The 24,358-nt window shown below is 52.8% G+C and overlaps 1 protein-coding gene across 3 annotated transcripts; it reads right to left on the bottom strand.

Moving 5' to 3' along the window:
• Positions 1 to 1,951: 1,951 nt before the first annotated feature.
• On the bottom strand, positions 1,952 to 24,358 carry Bahd1 (bromo adjacent homology domain containing 1). Of its 3 annotated transcripts, none has more exons than XM_041679071.1 (7): positions 24,019 to 24,358; positions 9,242 to 10,672; positions 7,046 to 7,428; positions 6,228 to 6,387; positions 5,740 to 5,816; positions 4,982 to 5,082; positions 1,952 to 4,122 (listed from the first exon to the last, which is right to left on the bottom strand). In XM_041679071.1, exons 2-7 carry the CDS (start codon positions 10,656 to 10,658, stop codon positions 3,933 to 3,935), a joined length of 2,328 nt encoding a protein of 775 aa, XP_041535005.1. In that variant the 5' UTR covers positions 10,659 to 10,672; positions 24,019 to 24,358; the 3' UTR covers positions 1,952 to 3,932. The 3 variants fall into 3 exon arrangements, with proteins under 3 accessions (XP_041535005.1, XP_041535007.1, XP_041535006.1); XM_041679073.1 differs by having other exon boundaries at positions 4,982 to 5,073; XM_041679072.1 differs by having other exon boundaries at positions 7,046 to 7,425.

The raw sequence follows: 24,358 nt of genomic DNA, 5'->3' as shown, positions 1-24,358 counted from the left end.
TAGTGGGTGGCCGGCTCCCGGGTGCAGCTTGGGACCAGGGCCGGATGTCCCGCCCGGCTGCTCTCCACCCCGCCCCCCGCCCCCGCCGTGATACAGGCTCGGGGGCGGGCCCACGCTGGGGGTGGGGCGGGGAGAGAGGCGGATGCCCAAGTCGTAGGAGCTTTCTGGGGAGGCCGAAGGCAGACCCTTGCCCGGGAAAAGACGTTTGAGTCAGGGCCACTCCAGACCCCCGGGCCTGGGGAGAAAAGCTCAATGAGACCTGGAAAGCAGAAAAGAGCTAGACGTCTTGCAACACGTGCCCTCTGGGAGCTGAACATAAGACTTGCACCCACCATACTGCCTTAAAACTGCCCTGGCAAAGCCGGTCCTCCAACGGGTGATCTGAAGGCAGGGCAGCCCACCACTCTGCGGGTTCAAAAAGTATGGTCCTTAGCCGTCCTTCCCTCCCTCAGTCCAGGACAGGGCCACTCTGTCAAGCCCTGGCTAACGTCTCCATGGTGACATTCCTGGGGGTTATCCACCGAGCAGCGCTGACCTGTCTGTAGATGGAATAACCCCTCCCAATTCTGAAGCAGAAGGCTAACTGGGACATTCTGGGTAGAAGTTAAGGACAAGCACCTCGGGTCTACGTGTAGCCTGCAAGCACAACGGAAGGCAGCAACGCAGCAAGCACACAAAAAGAGACTCCTCATTTGGAGACAAGACATGCCAGTGGCATCAAGGTGGCCATGTGGGCTACATACGGTCAGTTCCCAGAGCACTTTGAAAGATGGTATTCAACCGGTTCCTGTCTGAACAGAGTTAAACACTCGTTTGAATCTGAATATGGGGTCTGACAAGGTTGTGAAATAGAACAGAATTGGAGGTCAAAGGTAATAAAAAGTTTTGCATTATTTTCTTCAGTCGTCACAGCCACTTGACAGGTAAATTCTGGGCATAGTTGTGACGCTTTTTTTTCCTTATAGATTGTTTCAAGGTTTTCAGAGGTGTCAAGGCTGACCTCTGGATCTTCCTGCCTCAGACTCCTGAGTGCTGAGATTACAGGCATGTTCCACCATGTCTGTCTATGCTGATCTTCCTCTAAAACAATTTCTAATCATGACAGAGCACAACACTACATGGGTGGAGGAAGTGTTGACCTTAGGACAGGTTATATCCAGAGGGTGATGGAAGGAGTAGCCAGTAACAGCGATGAGGCTTGCTTATTCTGAATGCTAAAAGTGTGAGCCTCCAAACCCAGGCTCAGAGACCACAGGTACTAAGGCACAGAACTGGGAGGTTCAGAGGTCTCAAGTCCCGGGAGTTGGCTCAGCGGGACAAGGTACCTTTCCAGGTTACTTCTGACCCTGCACCAACCACACTGCTGTCAGCTTCCAGTCAATGTATATACGGACTTCTGGTGGTGGGATTACTTGGTACCACATCTGTCCACAAAATGACAGCTCTCGTGGGCAGCATACTGATGGCCGCCCCTATCGCAGAACCTCCGTAGAGAGCATTGGGGATGAAAGCTCTGCCTCTCCCCATCATTTCCACCAACATGGATTTGGATCAGGCTAGCAAGGTAGGGCTAGCTAGGGTCCATAGCCACTCCACCAGTCAGAAACTCTGTTCCATCCCACAAAAGGAATGCCAGTTGCAGGACACCTAGGCGAGTTTCTAGCCAGTACTGTTATCGTCAAGCGTCCAGAAGTGCTTCACTCCCACTCAGGTCAGTGTTGGCAACCCAAGAATTTCACAAACCCAGAAGCCATGGCTGCCTCAAGGCTAACTGCAAGCTCCCATTTCCTCTTTCCATTCTCCTTTTCTTCTAGCTTTGCAACCTCACCAGCCTTAGTGAGCCCTTGTGTTGCCAAGAGTAATTAATCAGGACCCGAAACAACGGCAAGCCCCTTCATATTTACATGCCCCCCCCCAAATAAGACACACAGGAAATGATTCTTTTCTAAATCAATACAATTTCTCAAATTTATTTATTTTTCTTAAAGAAGTACTTCTAATCTCTGTCAGAAGGGAGGTTAGGAAAGATACCCCCTCCCTTGTAAACACTGAAATACAGATCTGGGAAACCAGGATCGACACACACAAAAAGTGCATTTTACAAAATATCAACTAAAATATATTTTACATGGATTATACTTCCATTGAAATTCTACCAGCTGCAATTTCATGTTCGAAAAAATATTTCCACATCTAAGAGATTCCAAAAGCATTTAACATCTGGCAGCAGCCCCTGCCTCCTAGGATTCTTCTCTCCTTTCCTGGGGGTGAGGCTGGGTTTCTTGGCAGCACCCTAGAAAGAGCAGGCTCCACTGGGTCCACTACCACTCTGCTGACCTCTTACACCTTGCTCTTCCAGATACATGCCTTCCTCCAAAGAGCTTATTCAATACAAAGTCTTCCTTTTGGGTTTGGGACACAGCTTCCAAAACAAAAATTAACCTCTGAAGCCTTCAGGTCCTCACCCAGCCCAATTACCCATCAGGAACAATTTATCTTCTAAGAATCAGAATCTGGACCTGGAGTTGCCAGGACTTTGCCTTCAGGGTTCACTTCCACCTCCCACTGTAGCCTGTGCCAGACTGTACTCATCCAGTGCCATCTCAGACTCCTGGACCCGTGTCACCCCTCTCTAGGGGAGGACCCAGTGCCACCTTCCACAGCATATGCCCCTGGAGCATGCCTTTGTAGAAGTGCTTGGCTGGCAGGTTCCCAGTGTTGGGCGCAAACCCAACCGCACTACACCCTCCTCAATCCCTATGCTCCTCTTTGGTACAAACAAGGTACAAATAACCAGACCTCCAAAAGCCTAGACCCCATGCCAGGACAACAGGGGACCCAGCCTCCTAATCAATCTCTAGTAGGGAGCATGAGGTGAGAACAAATCTCTGGGCAATGGAAGAAACTGAAAATGCAAGTACTAGGTCCTAGCTCCTAGAGTAAGTGGCTGCAGCTCTGGTCTGTGGACTGATACAGTGTTGATTCTCACTGGGATGTAAATTAGTGCAATCTACAAAAGACTAGGGTAAGGGGTAGCAGGGCAGGGGGAGCCACAGCACTCCTTTGGTTTGATTTCAGGTGGGTGTGGCTTGAAGAGTCTTGTGTGAAGTTCTGCAAGAGGTTTCCCAGAACCTCCAAGTATAAGGCAAGAGGAAAAAGTCTTCAGCAAATCAGGTAGCAATTTTCCTTGTCCCCTGCCCCCCACCCTCTCTCCCAGCACTCATCAGCTCTTCCAGACATGACAAGCTCCATGTTGATCTGTATTCTGGGAAGCCAGACCTGCTGGGTGGCCCTTAATGGAAAGCTGACAGGAGGCGGACACCCATGGGTGGACCGGGTCAACTTATGCCAGCACCAGTAGCTACTGCAGGGGTAAAGGAAGAAAGCCGAGGAAAAGCCTTGAGTCCAGGAAGAGGAAGTCAAAGCTTGGCTCTCTTGACTCACTGGAACAAGTCAGAGCTGTGCTAGAATCTGCAGAGCCTGATCCCAGGCTGACGGGAAGCAGCGGGTCACAGTGGGTGAGGTAAAGCTGGCTCCTGCTATCCTTGGAAGGCCTAGGAGGCTAGAAAAGGGGTTGCTGGGCCTGTTTCTGGAAGGACTTTAACCCTTCTACTTGCCCCTGCCCTACCTTGACCCATGTCCCTCAGGTCTGGCCCAACCTCAGGGAAGACTGAATCTTCAGGAGTCTCCACGCTGGGGTGCCCAAATAGGTACCCCAGGCCAAGCTGAGGGCTCAGATAACTTTCTTGTGTCCTGGCCTCCCTTTCTCCCATGTGGCCCAGAATCCATAGGGCCCCTGCCCTCCCTCCCCCCCAAGAGAACCACAGGCCAGCATCCCATGGCCCTTAACCAAGTGCTGTGCTTCAAGCAGTGCCCCTACCCCAGGCCCCACTCTCCCGAAGGCAGCCCCAGTGTGAGCACGAAGACAGGAGCTACTGGGGGTTCTTGAGGATGCGGCCATGGCGGAAGTCATAGACATGGCGGCAAAGGAACACCAGCTCAGGATCCGTGTCCTCTGGCACTGTGCGGTGTGGTGGGGTGGAGTAGTCTGAAGATGGGGGCACCAGTGCTGTCTTTCGGCTGGGAAGGCCCTCGCCCCGGCGTTTGGCCATGGCACAGAACCTGCAACCACACACAACCACACACCATTACTGCCTTCAGTACAGCCACTTTTCTAAGAAAACCAACTCTTCCCTACACTACCCACTGAGTGGGGACTGAGAGGTGACATTGCCCTATTCTCATCCCCAAGGCTGGGTGCACTCTGACAGCTTCCAGTTGACTTCAGCTCCTGGACACACACACCGTTCAGGGCTTCTTTCCCAAAAACCTCAGTTTTCCTAGATCTCTCTCAGAACATTAGTAGGCCACAACACCATCAGGAGAACCTGTGCTCTCTAAATTACTCTACCTCAGGAGGAAACAGTTCTGATAATTAAAAAATAAAATTCCAGCCAAGTGCGGTTTTTAATCTCAGCACTTAGGAGGCAAAGGCAGGCAGATCTCTTGGAGTTTGAGGCCAGTCTGGTCTATATATTGAGTTCCAGGAGAGCACAGAGCACACAGACTCTGTCTCAAACAAATCTAAACAAAAGGTGTTAGATGATCCTTAGTGGATAGTTATTTTGTGTTTCCTGTTTCGTGAGTTTTCCCCTTAAAATAAATAAAATTGTTTTATCCTTAGCTAGCCTGGTTATTTCTACACAATGGTCTTAGGCAACCCCTGTAAAAGGGTTGCTTTACCCCCAAAGGGGTCATAACCTACAGGGTGAGAAACTGTATTAGAGATAGGTTTTAGGGAAGAACATTTTAAACCATTAAGATTGGGCCTAGAGCATAAAGTGATTTCCTTGGAACTCCATAAAGTTACCCCAAATCATGCTCACTGAGTCCAAGGGGAGAGGCCAGCTACGTGGGCAGAGACCACCTACGGGGGGTGGGGAGCAGAGTACCAGCTACGGGGGCAGAGAGTACCACCTACCTGCAGTACTCAGCAAAGGTTAGCACATAGCACTTCTCTTCGATGCAGGCCACACTGTTCTGGTCCTGATGTCTCGATGCAAAAACTTCATTCTGCAAAGGCTCAAGGGGAAAGAGGAGCGGGTTTATTATGGGAGCGAGAAAGGCAGCTCACTCCAGAACAAGGCAGGCACGGCTAATCTGCAAGGAGTGCTGACCCGAGCCAATGCCAGCAGCAACACAGTCAGTTTCATCTAAGTCTTGACCCTGTCTGCCCACACAGCCCTAAGAGGAAAAGAAATTGGTCCCTTTCTCTGCCATGAGATGAAAAATGTCCCACACCAAAGGGGGTGGCACATGTCTTTAATCCTAGCAGATACATCTCTGTGAGTTCAAGGCTGCCTGGTCTACCCATAGTAAATTCCAGGCTAGAGCTGTACGGTGAGACCCTGTCTCACAAAGGAAGTAACAGGTGAGCTAGACCACTCTCAGCCTATAGGCGCTCAGCTCAGAGGTGCTGAGTACTGCAGGTAATAAAGGGGTGAGGTGCACAGTGCCACCTTGTCATTCCGAGTTAGCACAGAACTGCTCACTTCCATTTTCAAAGCCCCGGTGCTCAAGGGTCATTATTCCCATTTGGAACATAAGCTGAGATGGTGTTTGGGAGATGCTAACCCCCAGAGGGCTTGAAGGAGGACTTGGCTGTTTCCTAGCTGTCCCTTTCATATGCCATGTCTTAATGTCACCCTGCTGCACCCCCCCCTTTGCTAGGCAGCTCACCTCATGCATGCTGGGGCTGCGGCCTCCCTGTAAGTGCTCAGGCCTGTAATACCACAGGAGGCTCATCATCAGTTCTCCTAGGAGACAACAGAGAGGTCATGGCTGGAGCTAGCAACCCTGCTTATTTACGACAGGCTGGCCACCTGCCCAAGAGGTTTGTCCAACCCCAGATGCTGGCCCAGTCCTGCAGGCTCTGGCTGCCTGTGTCCCCTGACCAAGGCCAAGCACTCAGCAGCCTGGAATGCTGTTAGACATAGAGATGGGCGAGAAGGCACTGATGGCTAAGGCCTGGGACAAGTGCTTGGGCTCTGGTGGCTAACGAAGTGAGTGCATGGATTCAACTCAAGTCACAAGTTGCTATACCTCCACAGCAGCCAGACCCCAGCTGAAGGGTGGGCAGACTCTGCCAAGAATGGTGGTCCTGTGCCAGGCCAAACTCTAGGCAGGGGCCAAATGAAGGTCTGTCTCTTGGGTTCGGGGACAGGTACCTGACTCAGGGTTCTCCCAGAGGGCGGAGATCTTGGCCACATAAGGTGTAGACGTCTTTCTTGGGCCTGACTTGAGGAGGACAGTGTCGCGAACTCGGATTGTCTCTCCATGTCGCTCAACTGCCTGGTAGCTCTTTCGGATGGCAGGTTCTGGCTCATCCTGGGCAATGAACCAATGACACAAATAAGTCTGCGAGCCACACTCCAGAGTGAGGACAGAGGGAAGAGGGATTAGTATCTCCTCTAGTTCACTAAGGCAGTCCACCCCCTAAGATACTGAAGACTGCGAAAGGATCGGGGTGGGGAACTCCTAAGCTTGGAAACGGTGATATCAATGAAGCTGGTTCTCTAAGCATTTGGGCACTAATGGGGTGGTCTGAGTTTGAACCCTTAAATCACCATTGTAAGTGGCAGAGCCTTGGGAGAGTTTCCTTATCTATCAAAGGGACCATGGAGCACAAACTACACACATACGGCAGTGGTCAGATTAAAGAGGATAAAGCATGCAAAGCACTTAGCTTAAGTTCTAACATGGAATTCAGACGTGCTCAACATTCTAGCTGACACTGCTTTCCCTCTTCTGGTGTTACTCCATCACCCCAACCCCCCTAATACAGTGTGGGATGGAAAGAGGAGTGAACAGGGCCGAGAAGCTGAAGACTCGGATCACCAAGACTAAGTGACAAACAGAACTTAACACTGGTTCCTGAGGTGAACTGCAGCTCCTTGTTGCCCTTAGAGTAGCCAGCCCCATCTCATTAGTGTCCTGTGTCCTACTGCCCCCACCCTCTTCCCATCAGCTAAGTGCTTACACTCACCAGGACATACACTGCCTTCTCACAGGCGGCACCGACAGGCACCCAGCCATTAGTGCGGCGGCGACGGCGGCGGCGAGGACGTGGGCGCTGAGCACGCGGCTGCTTGGGGTGGCTGGGTCTGCGGGCAGCCTTGCTCCTCACAGTGTACCTACAGCTAGAGCCTGTGCGCAGGCCAGACTTGGAACCACTTGGAGGCTTGGCGCTCTGAGGACATGCCCGGGCTACTGTCTGGGGCTCCGAAGTGGGTGTCTGAAGATGGGGGATGGGCTCTGCTGCAGGTGGCACACTGGGCACAGGGCATCCCAGGAGGGGGTGAGCAGGTGAGGCTGGGTGGCCAGCTTCTGGGAGAGGAAATTCCAGCTGGCCGAGGGACCTGCAGCCTTCTAAAAAAGGAGAGTGCGTCAAGGTAGGTAGAACAAACTCCAGCCCCTCGAGCCATCTGTTTGCAGGTCCCGGGCCTGGCTTAGTTCCAAGGTACAACTCTAAGGCCAGCTGAGACAGAAGGTGGGACTCAGGCCTTTCTTCACCTTGGAAACTGGCCAGCAGACACTTGTGTGTCCCATTCTAACTGGAAGGAGTGACAGCAAAAATATCTTCGTTAGCTCTGACCTAAGGTTCTCCAGGGTTTTCACAGTTCTGGAGTCAGACAGACTAGGATATGAGCCCCACACCTACCACTTACCAGCCACGTGACCTCAGGCAAGTCACTCTGGCCCTCTGCAATGTTAAGTAGTGCTTACAAGCATGACACAGAATTCCGACTGTTTCCCTTATTTACATACTAACTCATTTCACCCTTGCGACACCCCCAAGTAGGAACCATTACTGCTGCTTTACACTGGAGGAAACAGACACAGCAGTTACTGGCTTAGCCGATGTCGTGAGGAAAGGGAGCAGGGGAGAACATTTCAATCCAGGCACTTTGGAGGAGTCTGCCTAATTACATGCCTTGTGACTGTGTGTCAAGGACTGAGAATGGCGCTTGGCACACAGTGCTTATGGGTGGTCTTGCTCATTAGGGTAAAAGGTAAGGGTCTATTAGGAAAGGCCAGGAAACAGTCTGCTCTTATTTCTCAGGACTCCAACCCATGTTAGAACCTGATAGAACCAGTCTGGCCAGAGTCAAGTGGTCTATAAAGCTGTTTTATAGACCCCTACATTAAGGGGCGTGGGGGGAGGAGGGAAGAGCAGGGATGGCCCAGCCCTCACCTCTCTTGCACAGGGCAGACCTGCTGGTCAGGATGGCTTTAGTCACCTCATTTTTACCCAGAAGCTGGAGGGAGCAGCCTGGAGAGAAGGTGCGGACAACCTTTTCTGTCTAGCTGAGCACGAGCCATCCCTGGGTCTTACAGATAACAAAGCCGAGGGTGCCAAACCCACTGGTCTCTTCTTGAGTATGCCCATCCACCCTGCCTACACCCAACTATCCACACAATGCCACATCTGTGTATCTATTGTCTTTTCAAAGCCTTTATAGCCAGGGCAAAACTGTCCCACCACCCCTGGTGTTGCTTCGCATGAACGCTAAACTCAGCCGGCATGTAGGTGGATCCTGGACACGAGGAATGTTAAGTTTTCCAAGGGATGAGGGAGAGCCCCAGATAGAAGGGACATGGGAATGACTTGGCAAAAACCCTAGTTTCTTTCTTTCTTTCTTTCTTTCTTTCTTTCTTCCCCACGTTTGGGAATTGAACCTAGGGCCTCACATATGCTAAACACTCCTATCATCACTGAACTCCAGACCTTTCTCTTTTTTTGTTTGAGAAGTGTCTCTTTCTGTAACTCTGCCTGGTCTTGAACTCATGATCCCAGACTCAGCCTTCTGTGTAGCTGAGCTTACAGCCGTGCACCACAGGGCCTACCTAAGACCCTAATTTCTGTATCTAAGAGTTTAAGAACGGGAATCCCAGTTTTGGAGGAGGGACTTTGTCCACTATGTACATTAACTTCCAAGCTGGGAAATCTCACTGACAGTCTGGGCAAAGCAGGCCATAAGAGCTAAATGGGGCTCTTTCCTGGGATTGTTTGTAGGCCTAGGACATTGCCTAAATAAGTAGAGACCTCCCTTCTTAAAACTCCCTCCCAGGTAGCAGCCAGACTCAGTAGAGTCCCTGTCCAGAGCTGTATCTCAGCCTCCCGGGATGCCATGCCTTAAAAACTCCCTAGCATACCATGTGTGTCCCCGACAGAACTTACCTGCTGTAAAAGGCATTTTGTAGGGGCAGCCGCCACAGGTAGTGCCAATGTGGGAGAGAGGCAGGGGCAGCACCCCACAAACGCTGTAGCCATTCACTCCAGTGTCCTCACTGGAGCAGTAGCGAGATGAGCTCCAAGGAGGGTGTTGGAAAGGGATGCCAGAGGGCACTGAGCTCGGGGACATGAGAAGCCCCTCATTGGGGGCTGCCACCGGAGTCAGCTTGCCTTCTGGGAGCATGGGGCAAGGGGAGTAGCTCCCACACTGCAGCCCGTCTTGGCCACAGTACAGGTAGAAGCTGCCCAGGGCAGTGAGCTCAGGCCCTCCGCACAGACCACTGTAGTCTGCTGGATTGCCAGGCATCGGCAGCGGAGACAGCTGAGGTGCAGGGAAGGAGGGCTGGTGCAGTTCCTGCTTGGGGGCGGGTGACTCTTCACCTGGACGGCCTGGCTCTGGCTTCAGGGCTGCTTGCCCACCCATCAACAGAGGCAGGTGGGGGCGCAAGGGGTCCTCCAGAGCCTTGCCTGGGGCCTGGCGAGATGGCTGGATAGGTGGCCCACGAGGAATAGCAGATGGACAAGGTTCATCAGGCTGCTCTTGCCAGCTGGGGGGCCCTGAAGTCTCCCCAGAGCCAGTCCCCTGCCGAGCCTTGGGACAGTTCTTGTTATTGACCTTGGCCCACTTTGGCCGCAGAATCTTGGGTGCCAGGGGCTCAGCGGAGCGCCCATCTGCTTCAGCCTGGGCACGAGAGGGTCGAAGAGGTAGCTCCCGCTCCTGGCTGAGTTTCAAGAAGGCAGCTGCGTTTAGGCTAGCCAGTCTCTTGGGAGCTGGGTCTCCATCTCGTCGGGCACCTTCATCTGGGGCTGGCTCTGGGGACTGGTCTCGACTTCCTTCTCCAAGGTCTCCTAGTCGAGGTCGCTTCTTAGAGAAAGACCAGGTCCCTGTGGCCCGGTCCCGGCTACGGTGAGGGTCCCCGCCTCGGTTTCGGCGGGCACCTGCCAGGCTGCTTGTGTCTTCCCGCTCCAGCAGCAGATTATTGAGTGCCTCTGCGTTGAGAGAGGCCAGGCGCCGCTTGCGGGGCTGCACAAGGCCAGTGTCCTCACTGGACGGGGCCGGACTAGGGGGCTTGGGCAGGTCAGGGGGCAGCTCATCAGCCTCATCTGCACTTCGTGGACCAGCCACGTTTTCCAGGCGAGTCAGCAGCACTTTGCAGGCCTTGGGCTTTCCTGGAACCAGTGAACGCTTACGCAATGGGTAGTTCTTGCGGCGCCCTGGGAGATGCCCAGGGCTCTCAGGCATGCCTGGCTCCACATCTTCAGTCCCCTGTTCCATATTGCTATTTTCCATCTGCAGGGGCTCCCCTCGGCCAGTGGGGCCAGAACTAAGCATAGGAAGGGACTTCCTCCGAGTGTGTGTCATGGAATCCCTCCAATCTGCGGGAAAGAAGGCAGGCAATGAGGAGACCTGGTCACTGCCTCCCTCCTGCTGTCTCCAGCTTGGAACTTCCTAGGACCCGCCTTCCAGGTGCCAACAGACCACCAGTAGCTGTGCAAGTACTGGCTCCCCCTCTCCCCTAGCACATAGTCCCCACGAACTAAGCCCCAGAAAGCCTGAGATATGTCACAGACACCAGTGCCAAGGCACAGGAGGAACAGAAGGCAACAATCAGACCTCTTCTTCTGCTTCCACTAGACACCCAAGAGGAGACTGTAAAAACACAGCCAGAACGGGGCTGAGGCAGTGTGAGGCTTTAAGAGACACAACCAAAGTACTACCAACTCCTCAACTCTGGGCTTCTGAGACTAGCCAGAGGATAAAGAGGTGGGCAGAGAGAAGTTTGAGTCAAAGAACCTGCCTGCTAGGCAAGGGAAGAAGGTCCCTTTATCCAGCAAGAGAGCCATAACTGCATCTTTCTGGAAAAGCCCTAAGAAAGGTGAGGCCTGAGTCTGCCCAAGGAGGTAGCCCCCACCTAATCTGGTCAGATTCCAGAGAAAGGCAGCTCAGCGTGCCAGGGTTGGAAACGGATATTAAGCTAGGCTCAAAGCTAGCACAGGAGAAAAACTAGTGGTCCTTGTAAGCCTTGCCCTGTACCTCAGTTTTCCTTGATAGGCAAGATAGTGGGCAGGAGACGGGAGGAGAGTCTCAGGAAGCCTGAGGATGCCCATGACCAGGCATGATCGCTAACTCTGGCTTTGCAGATGTTCCCTACTATATACACTCAGGGGCAGTCTGATCTCAGGTTCTAAGTGACAAAGGCCAGAGCTGGCTGAGCTGTGCACTGCACACTTGTACCATAAAGGCAAGGCAGATCTGCAAGGGTGAGGGAGGGTGGCCAGACTACTTCCCATCGATTCTCCAAAACACCGGGGCTGCCAAGTGAGGTGCCAGACAGTCCGCGCTTCTCCTCACCAGGCACCTCAGGGACCCCTCCCCATCCAGCAGGCTAGGCTTTTCAGCTTAGTTTCCCCAGTATTGTTATTCATGCTGGGAGAAGTGGAGAGGGGCGGGGACTTAACCCCAAAGATCCCAACCCTGAGGATTTCCAGGCTTTGCCAAGTTCTTCCCCATTAGTTTTGTGGTCTTCAGCCATTAGTGGGGGTCACCGGGTGCCTTCTCTGCACAGACAAGCTGCACTGGCCTGGAAAGAGTGAAAGAAAACTCAGCCGATGGGGCAGTGTAGACAACCCTCATGGAGAAAGGACTGGGAAAACTGCAAGGGGGAAGAAGCAACGGGCCATGTGTGGGAACCTGCCACTGTCCAGAAATCAGGCCCCAGGCAAGGAAGAGTCACAGGAGGCAAATCCATTCATTCTTAAATGGCAGAGCTCATAACAATTCCAGGCGTCTCTTTTCTGCTCTGACTCGGGATTGCTGTCCTGGCTGCTCAGCACACTCGTCAGCTCGCCCCTTTTACGCTCAAAAGCATCCCAGGCGCAGACAACCCACATACTCTTTTCTCGAACCAGGAGGCACCCTGTGCCGGCGGCAGAGCATCTGCACTTGTGGGCAAAGCCAAGGTCCTGCTTCCCATTCCCAAGAAGCCTGGAGATGAAGGACGAGTGAATAGACAATGCAGCCAAACATGGGCTGAAGCCCCTCAACAGGCCCCAAGTCACCAGAGCAGCTGGGCCTGGGAATGGCGGGGGGCCAAGGGTGAGGTCACCTGGGCCTGTGGCCTTTGAGGACATGGATACCAAGCACAGAGCAAAGGGGGTGGGCAGGAAAGAGCGTAAGCAGAGAACAGCAGCTAGTGGAGGGCTCTGAGGAGGGAGGAGGCTGCCTGCTGGAGGTTGGTCACAGGGGTGGTGGGCTGTCCCTGGCTATCTGTCTGTACTCGGTACTTCCCTCTTAGCACCCACAAGTCCCAGGCAGAAAGGTGGGAAGCAGCAGCAGTGGCCACTCTCAGGAGCCTGTTCCTAGAGTGTTGTGTTTCCTGTAAAGATGGTTTCACTTTAACCTCCCATTCAGTACTCCAGTCTCTCAGGGAGCCATTGCCCCCGAGGGCTGGACATCCGGTAAACCTCTACATCACAGGGTGCAAGTCCTGTTTCCAAGCCAAGCATAGGAGCCCCCTGCTAGCCTCCTCTGCATCTCCCAAACCTCCTGTCACTGGCTAAAGACTGCCAGAGCCATCAAAGCACATTGCAAAATAACCTCCAGCTTTCATGTGGGGCCCCGGTGGTGCGGTCTTGAGAGGCTGGGGTCTCTGCTGCCGCCCTCTGCTGTACTTGGAAATGAGGAGAGCTAGTGTGAGTCATGCTTTGAAGACCTGTGAGAACCTCAGCAGCAGCTATTCCCTGGGGTGGGGCTAGGTGGAGGGGCTTGCAGCCTGCCAGGGCCGTCTGCCCTGCAGGGCCGGCCAGGAGTGCACAGAAACCCTGGTCCCTATTCCGGGAGGACAGCCATTCCTTCAGGCCCTCTCATTTCCATTAGCTCAGCCCAGAACTTTGTACCACTGTCAAGTGGTAGCACTGCTCCTCTGCCCTCGGGGACCTGTCCCTGTACAAACAATCCAGGCCCCCTGAGAGAAGGTTCCTGGGAAGGACTCCCCAGGGCAATCACCTTTTACCTAGCTGATATCAAGCAAGCTCTCACTGGGGAAAACCAGTCTGACTGTCACCAGCCCTGAACAACTGACCTAAAGGACAGTGGCCGGCCAGAGGGCCACTGACCCCACAAGTTGAACCCCATAAGTCAAGTAGGCAAGCAAGAGATCTCCATTCCAGGCATATCAAAGCCTCAAAACTGAGGGGGATCTGGAGCGTCGGGGTGCGTGAGGCTAGGCTTTAGTGTAACTCAGCTCTGCCTGGGGCTAGCAGAAGCTATGCCCAGAAGCAGAAAAGGCACATACCACCCTGTCAACAGAGGCAGTGCACATGCTAGCTGCTAGTGTCCAGCAGAAGGCTCCAACAAGGGAGGCCAGAGGCTTGGGCTACAGGTCACAGTATGAACCACTCCCATAAATTAAATCTGCCCCGGGTAGGAAGAGATCCTCAAAGCTGCCTCCTGCTCCCCTTACTACACAGCGCCCCCCAGTCAATCAGTGTCCTCAGTCTCAGGACTGGGACTATTCCCCTGAAAGAAGAATCTTTGTCAGAAACACCAGCTTTCTTGAATCTTACCAAAGAAAAGCAACAAGCACGCAAAGGCAAAGTCTCCTTTTCATTTACATGTTCAACTGACGGCACTTGGGAAAACAGCAGCTTTTTCTGCGTGGCTTATGGTAAAGCCAGGCAAAGGTACTGCACCTCTCTGTCTCTAGTGAGAAGCAGCTCAGTGGTAGAAAGCTTGTCTACCAAGTACAAGGTCCTGGGTTCTACATTCAGCTTAGCAAAATGCAAAGCCGAAGCTGGCTCTGACCCAAATGAACAACTCACTTAAACTTGAGGTTCCTTGTCTGAAACTGACATACCAAAATAAACCTTACTTCCCAGCACTGACAAGGATGGCAAGACACTGTGGGGAAGCCTGGTGGAGAGCAGAAGCCTTCCTCTCCCTCCTGGCCACAGAAGAGGCACCTATCATCAGTTCCCTACAGCAGGAACCCCGGGCCGTCTGGGTGAGAATCCAAACATCCAGTCTGCACTTGAACTCTGTTCTGTTACTATTCTGCCAAGGACATTCAAATGTCCATCCCAAGGAAAGATGGCAACAATGTCCCCTTTCCCCTGTGGAGCCAGGGTGGTATGAATGGGGGGAGATGGGACCAGGATGGCATGTGTTCTGACCACCCCAGTATCTGACTAAGGATCCACAGCAGGCACCCACAGCTCTGCCAATTTAACATCACCTGCTGCAGGTACTCAAGCCGCCTTGCAACTGAGCTTAATAATAGAAATACCTGGGCAGGAAAGAGCACAGTGCACAACCAAAGGGAACTGCTCCCACCCACCTGGGCATAGGCTTGTTTTTGGTTCTCCTTAGGTCTGGCATTCATCTGAGGAGTTACACCTGCCATCTAAAGGTACCAATACTGTCTAGAGCCTGTAAGACCTCACCTGCTCCTCATGGGTCATACTGAGGTCTCTGGGAACCCAAGAGACACACACCAAGGAGCTGCATAGGAGTCATGCCCACCCCACCACCCATCCCACGCAGAAAGGAGCTGGCTGGGGCAGCTCAGCTCAGCTCAGCTCAGCCCGATGAATATTTTTTTTTTAAAAAATCGATTCTGATACCCTAGTATGAGAGCCTAAAGGGCCAAAGCTTCAGACCTTGGCTTACTTCTAGCTCCAGAGCCAAAGCCAGTCAGCCAGCCAGGCCTCTTCCACTAACAGTAAAGACACATGGATTCGCTGGGAGGGGGAGCTCTAACTTAAGACTACAGACTCCCATGTCTGTTAGAGATCAAAGTTTAGGGTAGTAACAGCAGCAATACTAAGTAAGCGCTTTCTCAGGTGGCAGAAACTGCCAATGCCTCAGTATGGAGGCTAAGCTTCCACTCAGGTAGGGAGTGAATAAAGATAGCGCCTTCCGTATCTACGATCCTAAGCAAGGACAGTGGGAGGGCATTGTGCTTTAGTAGTTCATTAGTAGTACCCGTGTTCACGAAACTGACTAAAGGTAACCATGTGCAATACCAACTAGTTTTTAGGGTTTTCTTTCTTTCTTTCTTTCTTTCTTTTGTTTTTTTTCGAGACAGGGTTTCTCTGTAGCTTTGGAGCCTGTCCTGGAACTCCCTTTGCAGACCAGGCTGGCCTCGAACTCACAGAGATCCGCCTGCCTCTGCCTCCTGAGTGCTGGGATTACAGGCGTGCGCCACCACTGCCCGGCATAGGGTTTTCTTTAAACACTTTTTTTTTGGTGTATGCGTATGAGTGCATGCACCAATAGCACAGGTGGTCAGGACAACTTATGCGGTAGCTGATTTCTCTCATTCTACCGTGAGGGTTCTGAAGATGGCACTCAAGAATGTCGGGCTTGGCAGGAAATGCTTTCATCCACAGAGTCGTACTGTTGGCCCTAGGGAATTTAAAGCCATTTTACTCTCCCATAGTTCTTCCTGGTGTACCCATTGCTCCTTCCCAGGCACACTGCACTGCTTGTGATCTCTGTCCCTACCACCAGTCCCACAGCAGAGCCTCATCAGGACTGGAAAAGAGCCTGAACTCCAAGCCTTGCTTGGTTTACTTTTCAAAGCAAGACTGTTTGTTTTAAGGATTAAGTGAGAACATGTATAGAGTGCCTAGTATACACCAGACAATTAACACAAACCCATTCTTTTGTTTTTCTTATTTCTAAAATTCTTTGTGTATCAGTGTTTTGGCTGCCACATATATGCATCATTTGTGTGTCTGGTGCCCCCCAAAGTCAGAACAGAACGTCAGATCCTGAGAACTGAAGTTACAAACAGCTGTAAGTCACCACAACTTGAACCTGAGTTCTTTGAAAAAGCAATGAGTGCTCTTAACTGCTGAGCACTCTTGTGCCTGATATTCGCAAATCTCCAACACCAGTAAAATATGGGTGTGAGGAAATCTCAAGGCAGGCTCAGTACCCTAGTAGTTTTGGGTCAGCTTGGGTAACACGGGGACCCCAGTGGCTTGTCAGCTACCTCTTGGTCCTGAACATAAGTAGACCACCAGTCATGAGGACAGCAATGCCCCAGACCTTTCCAACAAAACCTCCTGATTCAAGTCCCAAGGCCAAGCCTTCCAAACATTCCACTAAGGGAGTCACAAGGCAGGCTCCTCCGCTACCTAAACAGGTGGCAATCCTGGGGGAGGTCAGGTAGCCTCCGCCTTCCCCACTACTAAATTCCATCCATTGGTTTACCTGACTGCCAGCTCACTGGCCTGACTCAGTAAGGGTAGAAAATCCCATATTCAAAATCCTTGGATCTGTAAGTATTTTAGATTTCTGGGTTCCCACCCCAGTCCATTTAGGGAAACGTACATCTACTTTACCAGCTATAGATCTAAGATACAGAAGAAGAAAAAAGAATATGTTCCCCAACAACGTCTGAGGCAATCCAAGAATTTTAAATGTCTGGATTAGGGAACCTTCTGGCCTTCAACTTTACCCTCATTCCCAGGAGTCCATTGTGCCTATTCAACTTAATCCACATTCATAAATTAATTTTGTATTAACTTTTTCACGACCATCCCTTTTCCTCTCCATTTCACCTAGCTACCTCAAGGAAAGATTCTACATGCCTCCTCCACCCCGAACATTAATGAGTAAGCATACACACATTATGACAAAGAACGCTAGAGACAGCCTGGGCTGGGGATATAGCTAGCAGTTGTCTAGTATGCAGGCAACAATGGGTTTGATCCCCACCAATGCATAAAACCAGGCAGTGTGATGTACAGCTGTAATCAGTGAGGTGCGGGAGGCATCCTTGGCTACACAGTAAATCTGAGGTCTGCATGAGACCCTGTCTCAAAACAAAACAGTAAGCAGTAAATCCAGAAAGGATAGGGAGGTGGAATCAGTACCAAAGAGCCAGATCAGTCCCCAAGGTCTCTAAGTGGGCAGGGGCAGAGAACATGACTCACCAGGGGCTCCTACTGTCCCAGGAATGCTACTCTGTATTCTGGGTACCCAGTACCACCTAGTACATGGCAATCACTGCATCTACCTTCACAACAGTCCAGGGAAGCAGCTGTTACCATTACATCTTCAGGAGACTTAAACAGGCACAAAGAGTTCAGTAAAAATGAAGGGAGGAAGGAAGGAAGGAAGGAAGGAAGGGTTCCTATACATGGGGGAGCTCTGCAGGTACAGGCACATACTGCCAAGCTTCATGATCTGAGCTAAATTCTCCAGAATTCACATGGTGGAAGGAAAGACCTGACTGCCGCAAGGTGTCCTCTGACCTACATGTGCACGAGCACATGCAGGCACGCAGGCACACGCACACTCCCTCCCTCCCTCCTAAGAAAACCCTACCTAGCACAGTGGGCGGGGGGGGGGGGGGGGTTCCAGGTGTCTCAGAGCCCATACTTCCACACTGTTATCATACTGCCATTTCCTAGGGCCTCACAGGATGGCTGCTGGGTCACAGCCCAACATAATAGTTTCTCTTGAATTTCTCAGCTTAAAGAACTGTTCATAGACAGGTTCACACACCTATAAATACTAGCGCTCAAGGTGAGGAGGGGGGATGGAGAGAGTTCTAGGCAGACTGGGCTATATAGGATCCTGTCTCTAAATCATTATCAGTATCGTCATCATCATCATCATCTTTAGAAAAGTTGGCTCAAATTTCCAAATAAACTTTTTTTTTTTTTTGATGCAGGGCTTCTCTGTGTAACAATCCTGGCTTCCCTTGAACTTAATTTGTAGACCAGGCTGGCCTTGAATTTACAGAGATCCACCTGCCTCTGCCTCCTGAGTGCTGGGATTAAAGGTGTGCGGCACCATTGCCCGGCCAGAATAAACTCTTGCATACATTTTTGAAACAAAATCATTTTATTACTTAGAAAGTGGGGAATGCTCCAGAGAGAGAACATATTTTACAGTAAATCCAGAGAAAGAACTTCCCCCAAACATCTACTCGAGTCTACAGGCCCGAGGGAAATCCCCTTCCCCGGCTCAGACTGCAATGGAGGGAAAGTGGCCTATCACAGCGGAGATGGCCACCTTAACTTACAGAGACACAGCAACTGCTCCTGCTCCTCTCTTCAGGGCAGATAACCTCTCATACTTCCAGTTTTCTCTAAGAGCATTTCCTCTCTATAGAATTCTTTTTTACAGTCAATGGAAACTCTGTGAGCCCGAGTCAGGGCTGGGAAATGACCACTGACCCTGGCTGCAGAGGTGATGTGGTTCTACTCTCTGGCAACAAGTGGCACCCTAATAATAACTACTCTAAGAACACACTTCTAAACCACCTGGCAGCACAGAAACCTGATAAACAAACTGTTATCCCCAAACATTCCCGACAAGTGACTACAATTGCAGAAGGGTCCATTCTGCTCTTCTGCAGCAGGAAACTGGAAAAATTGTATTGGCATAGGCAGAAACTAGATACACACACCTGACTCCAGGTCAGGGAAATCAACATATCTGTCCTTCCTAAATCCCAGAGAAGGAGCAGAGGCCAGAGAAAATAATCAGACCCAGGACATTCTTAGCTAGTACTGCTCTCATTAACTATGAAAGGCCACCGTCTTTTCATTCAAGTAACTTGGTTATGGTATCTTGGAAGTTACTGATTCATAACACCAGACCGAGAAACAACCCTCATTCCTTCCTGGCAGACCAAGCCCGTGGAGGAGCTCAAGAGCCACCAGCACACTGAATCAGATGAAGAACCACCCGTGCAGGTATTTCCCACTGTGCAAAGAGAAATGCAATGACCTCTACTCCAGGACACCAAGTCTGAGAAGTGACTGCACTCTGGGCCCTGTTCTCCAAACCCAGTGGCCTCTCATCCCCAGCTTTCACACCAAGAAGCCTGGGACAGGACACCCAGGCCCTCACTGGGATCCCGGGACTTGGCAGCCCTGAGCAGGAATGTTCGGTGCCCACTGCTTCCTCCACTTTTTAGCCGGCTTACAGCTCATTAGTGGCAAAACCAGGAGAGGGGCTGTAGAAAGATAAAGGAGCTGAAATTCAAACCAGTACATTTTATTCCAGCTAGGTGCCTCCCATAAAACCAGGTAGGATCTCATCATCCAAGACCTCCTGGGCATGACCTAGGAAGATCTAAGCAGCCTGAGGGGTCAGGAGCTGCATGCAGAATCTTACACTACCAGGTATCGGGAACCTCTGCTGCTAATTTTCACAAGCTCTGGACCACACGTATTCTTTCATCTTTTTAGGGCTAACAGACACTGTGCTGGCCACTAAGACAAGGCCAAACCCGCAGAGCCAAAGCACACTCTCCTCACACTCCCCTTGTCCCTACAAAGTCACGACACAAAGGAAACAAGTCTTGCCAGACAGTGCTAGCAAGTTCCCATAAATACTTGGGCTGGGGTAGTGCTGCTTATGTAAAATGCTTCCCCATTGAGAGATGCTGCTTTATTTACATTCTTCACGACCCATTCATAAAAAGGAGGCCCTTTAATGTCGGACTGTTCATATAATGCTCCATAAACTCGCCAGCTTTGCTGGCAGCTTGAGTTCAACACAGACTACTTTTGAACTCTGGGAATTTTTTTTCCTCCTTAATGACTCACCTTGCGACAGGGCACTGAGGCCAGATGTTGCCTGAGCAAGGTCAGGAGGAACAACAGTAGATAAAACGAAAACATTCTAAGTCCTCTTAGATGCTCTGATGGAGAGGTGGGGTGAAATGAAAATAATTACCACATTTTCAATGAACTCCAATTCTAGTAGATATGCTAGACTGATTTTCTTTCAGGTCTACTGAAATTTCCTTCTTGGGTATCAAATGCTACCCAGTTCATACCTCTAAATACTGGAGAGCATACGGAGGGCGCCTCCTGTATCCCTAAAGGAGAAGGGCTCTTTCTGGATTGTACTTTGCATCATGGATGAATAAATTTAAAGGCTGTTTCCTCTCCTGCCGGTTCTGACAAGTGCAGACTCTGGTTGAGGTACTCAGGCAATGTCCCTGAGTAGGGAAAGGACTATGTCCCAGGATGCACACCGCAGACAGAGCAAGCGGATGAGGAACAAGCCCAAGAGAGGCGTTTTGGGGTGGCTTTTCTCTTACAGTAAAGGATAAGAAGTAGTAGGTTTTTTTTTTTTTCTTAACTGACGGGGGAGAGGTCTGCATTACCATGGCAACTGTAAGGGGTGGCCTTCCTGATTGGAAGGGAAATGCTGGTCCATTAATCATCAAACTGGGGCACAAAAGAGAGGTTTGGGGGAAAGAGGATGGATGCAAGATATGCTTCTTCACCACTGAGCGTCAAAGCAGCATCAGTCTTCTCCCACGTTCCCAAGGTCCATGCTTGATCACCAACAGAAACCAACTTCTAAGAGCTCTGGAAGGACAGCACTCCCTCCTCAAAGGTCCAATGCGGGACAGACCGAGTCCCCAAAGCGGAAAAACACTTTCTAGAAAAGGACTCTACAAAGCCCATCCATGGACTAGCCCAGGTTAATTTTTCTCCTCTGTTCTCCGAAGAGTGTTTTCTCCCTTATTTACACCCAGATGAGAAGAGGTAAAACATATGGATTCATTTAGCATGGACAGCAAGCAAATTGCAAATTAACAGAAAAGCTGGGTAGAAGAGAGGGAGAGGATGGTTTAGTGGGGACAGGAGGAAAACAGGGTTACAACCCCTTTTCAATTAATGTCTGTGTGGTGTCACATCAACTATCTAGGACCGACTTCACCAGCAGATGGGTCAGAACAGCAGCAAAAGAAAACACCCATGAGAGCCTCACAAACATGCCCTATTTATATACCTTTGACAGAAAGGGTCAGAGCCCTCCAAGGACTGAATCTATACAGGGCATTTCTAGAAAAGCAAGGTTCCTCTCTATTCCAGGATAGACCCCCCCCACACACACACACACACTTTAATTCACTACCCCTATCCTTAAGAAACTTCCAGCTCACAAAATATTTGAGAAGACACCGTGCTAGAAAATACATTTTCCTGAACAACACCAAGACAATGGACAAGTGGAAGAGAAGGAAAGGGAAGAGCCAGGAGCAAAGGGCAGAGGAGAGACAAATGTGCAGAGTGACTGGTGAGCAGCCTTGGGGACACTGTCGAGGGTCAGAATGCAGGGAAGAGAGAGCAATCACAATTTAGTGAGTAAGAAACTGACTCGTGGAAGGGGTCCTGTGGGGAGAATGATCTGGTAGCTGTGCACAGATTGGATCAGAAGAGTCAGAGGAAGCAAGAGGAAAATGACATGGGAACATGGCAACAGAAAGGAAGGGAGGGAGACACCAAAAGAACAAACCCAAACCAGCACAGTGGTACAAAGATAATTCCAGCACTCAGGAGGCAGACAGAAGGATTGCTGCAAGTTCCTGGCTAGCCTCAGCTAGAGCTTGAGAGCTAGGGTTGGGAAGGGGGAAGGACGGACAGAGAGGAACAGAGAGCAGAAACATACTAATGGCTCAGCTCCCCTCAACACTGATCTGACAGGCATGAGTCTCCTGCCAGGTAAAATCCCTACCACAGAGGGAAATGTTATTTTGGCAACTCCTTTTAACCTTCCAGCAGCCAAATCAGGTCACCCTTCTGACTGCTACCAAAAGAAGTCACATACAGTGCAACCCCAGCAAAAGCACAGATTCTCCAGCCTTCTCTGGATTTTAGACATACAATTAAATTCTGTCAAACAAACTTCAGTCTCTTGTGAGAAGTAATACTCCCTTTTCCCACAAGCCTCAACTCCACCCAAGCTGGCGTACAGGCTTTCCCGGGGAGAGCAATGGGTGCCATGAATGAACTCCATATCCTACTTGCCCAGTCCCCCTTGGCAGACAGGTAGCTTTCTCATCAAGGGCTTACAGCCAACCTCAGCCGAATGAGGCTCTTGATGGGTCCCCCTGGTGTGCCACTCCAACCCAGATTTTTCTCAGCAAAAGGCCATGTTCTCAGCTGTCATTAGCCCGAGTCTCCTCTCTTCCTGTTCCCAATATGTTCACATGGGGGGGGGGGGGCACTGGAGCTGAGTGGGTCTTTTACACACGGGGTAAACAGCATACACCCTAGAGCTGGTCACTACTGGGGTTATCAGCACTCTCAGCTTAAGTCAGGGATTCCAAAGTGTCCTAGGACAATGTTGTCCCTGAGAAATGTGGTCCCTCAGAAGCTCTTTACTCCTTTTAGTTAGAAGATATGCAGGTGCAGAAGATGGGAAGAAACGTGTCAGGTGGCACAAAAGACACCTGGAAACCTCACTTTATCTCATCATCACATTTCTCCTTGGATTTATGGACTTCGCTTATCATATCCCTATGTGGGTACCTTCTTAGCTAAGAAAAACTGCTACAGCAGTAGTGAAGGCATCGACAGGCACAGTGGGGGTGTGTGTAGGGGGGTGGGTCCCTTAGTCCCAATCCAAGTAGTCAGTTGTCGGTGCTCTTAAGACTGCCGACAATGGGCCACTAGGAGACATCCCAGGTGGAGTTAAACCTCTACCGGTAGGCAGACTTGCTGAACGCCTCTCACTGCAAGCAGGCTCTGCTCGCCTCCATGAGTCCACCAAGCCGGTTCGCCACCGGCCAGGGCACTCGGTGCGCACACCCCCCCCACCTCTGCCCCTCCGCCTTGGCTAAGTCGACCCCACTCTTCCCGGAGCCGCGAGGCGATCTGCGGCTAGAGCCCAGAGCCAGTGCCGCAGCTCCTCCCGGTGGACGCCCCGGCCCCCGCAGTCCCCAGGGCAGAGTCCGGCCCCGTCGCCCGCCCCTTGGGGTGGGTGCCCCGGACTCGCTCCCCTCCCCGATACCACTACCTGCGCCCGCTCGGGCGCCGCCTTTGTCCGGCCCTTCATCGCCGAGCGGGCCCCTCGGGCCCGACCTGACCCGGCCCCCAGCCCCGGAGGAGAGGCGGCGGGGTTGGGAGGGTACAAGCAGGCCGGGCCTGGAGCACCGGGTCCCGCTGTCACTTGGAGGCGGTCTGACAACTTCGATTGCCCCCGCCCCACCTCGGACTCGGCCGCCGCCCCGCACGGTCCCCACAGGGCCTCCCGCGGCCCACACTCGCTGTTCGAACCGGTCCCCTTCCGTCTTCGGCGCCTCCCTTCCTCCAGTCCGACCCGATCGGGTCCACACTACCCCTCGCCCTGGCGCGGCCCCCATCCCCACCCCCCCTCCGGCAATAGCCGGTCTGCTCCCAACCCGGGAGGCGCCCCCCCCACCCCGAGAGGGCGATCCCGCGGCGACGCCCCCGGCCGCGGCCCCTTGCCTCGGGGACCGCGATGGGGGAGGGGGCGCGGCGGGGGCCTTGCCGCCCGCGCACTCGGAGGCGAGCCGGCTCTACCGCGGTGAGGAAGCGCCCCGCGTCCTCCCGCCCTCCGTATCCGTAGCCCGGGACGCCCGCGCCACCGCCGCCCGGCCAAGCTGCCACCCTGCGGCCGCCACCCACCCCGCCCCCGGCCTGTGAGGCGGGCGCCCCCCGGGGGCTGTCACCTCGAGGCGCGCCGCGCTCCCCGATGGCGGGACCGCGGCGCCGGACCCGGGGGAGGGAGGCGGCGCGCGCGGGCGGGCAGGCGGCCGCACCTGCTTCTTGTCGTCCGTCCGTCCCTTCCCGGGGCTGGCGGGGGCGGCGGCGCGGCGCGCTCGGCGGGGCGCGCTGACGGACGGCCGGTCCTCTCCCTTTTGCTAGTCCGCCTACCTAGCTCGCTGGCCCGCCCGCCCCTTCCCCCTCCTGGATCCCGGCCCCTCGCTCACCGGGACGAGCGACGCGGACGGCGCGGCTTTGGGCGCCCGCAGGCCCCGGCCGGGCTGGAATCCGGCGGCTGGAACCCCCCGGGGGCGCTCAATTCCCGGGCTCCACGCTGCTGCGTCAGCGCCTCCTCCTGGGGGCCGGGGCCGGGCGGGCGGAGCGGGGGCCGCGGTCGGGCGGGGCCGTCGGGGGGGCGGGCGCGCCTGGCCCGGGCGGGCGGACGGCAAGGGCCGGACGGGCGGGGCAGGCGGCCAGACGGGCGGGCAGCGGGGGCCGGGCTCCGGGATCCGCTACGCCGCTCGCGGTTCCCCCACAAACTCCCCGAGAGCGGAGCCTCCGCCGCCC

This window comes from Microtus oregoni, unplaced genomic scaffold (assembly GCF_018167655.1).
Source record: "Microtus oregoni isolate MIOR12 unplaced genomic scaffold, Mior012 000031F_ref0000149, whole genome shotgun sequence".
Taxonomy (NCBI): domain Eukaryota; kingdom Metazoa; phylum Chordata; class Mammalia; order Rodentia; family Cricetidae; genus Microtus; species Microtus oregoni.
This window is presented reverse-complemented; position numbering and strand designations above follow the sequence as displayed.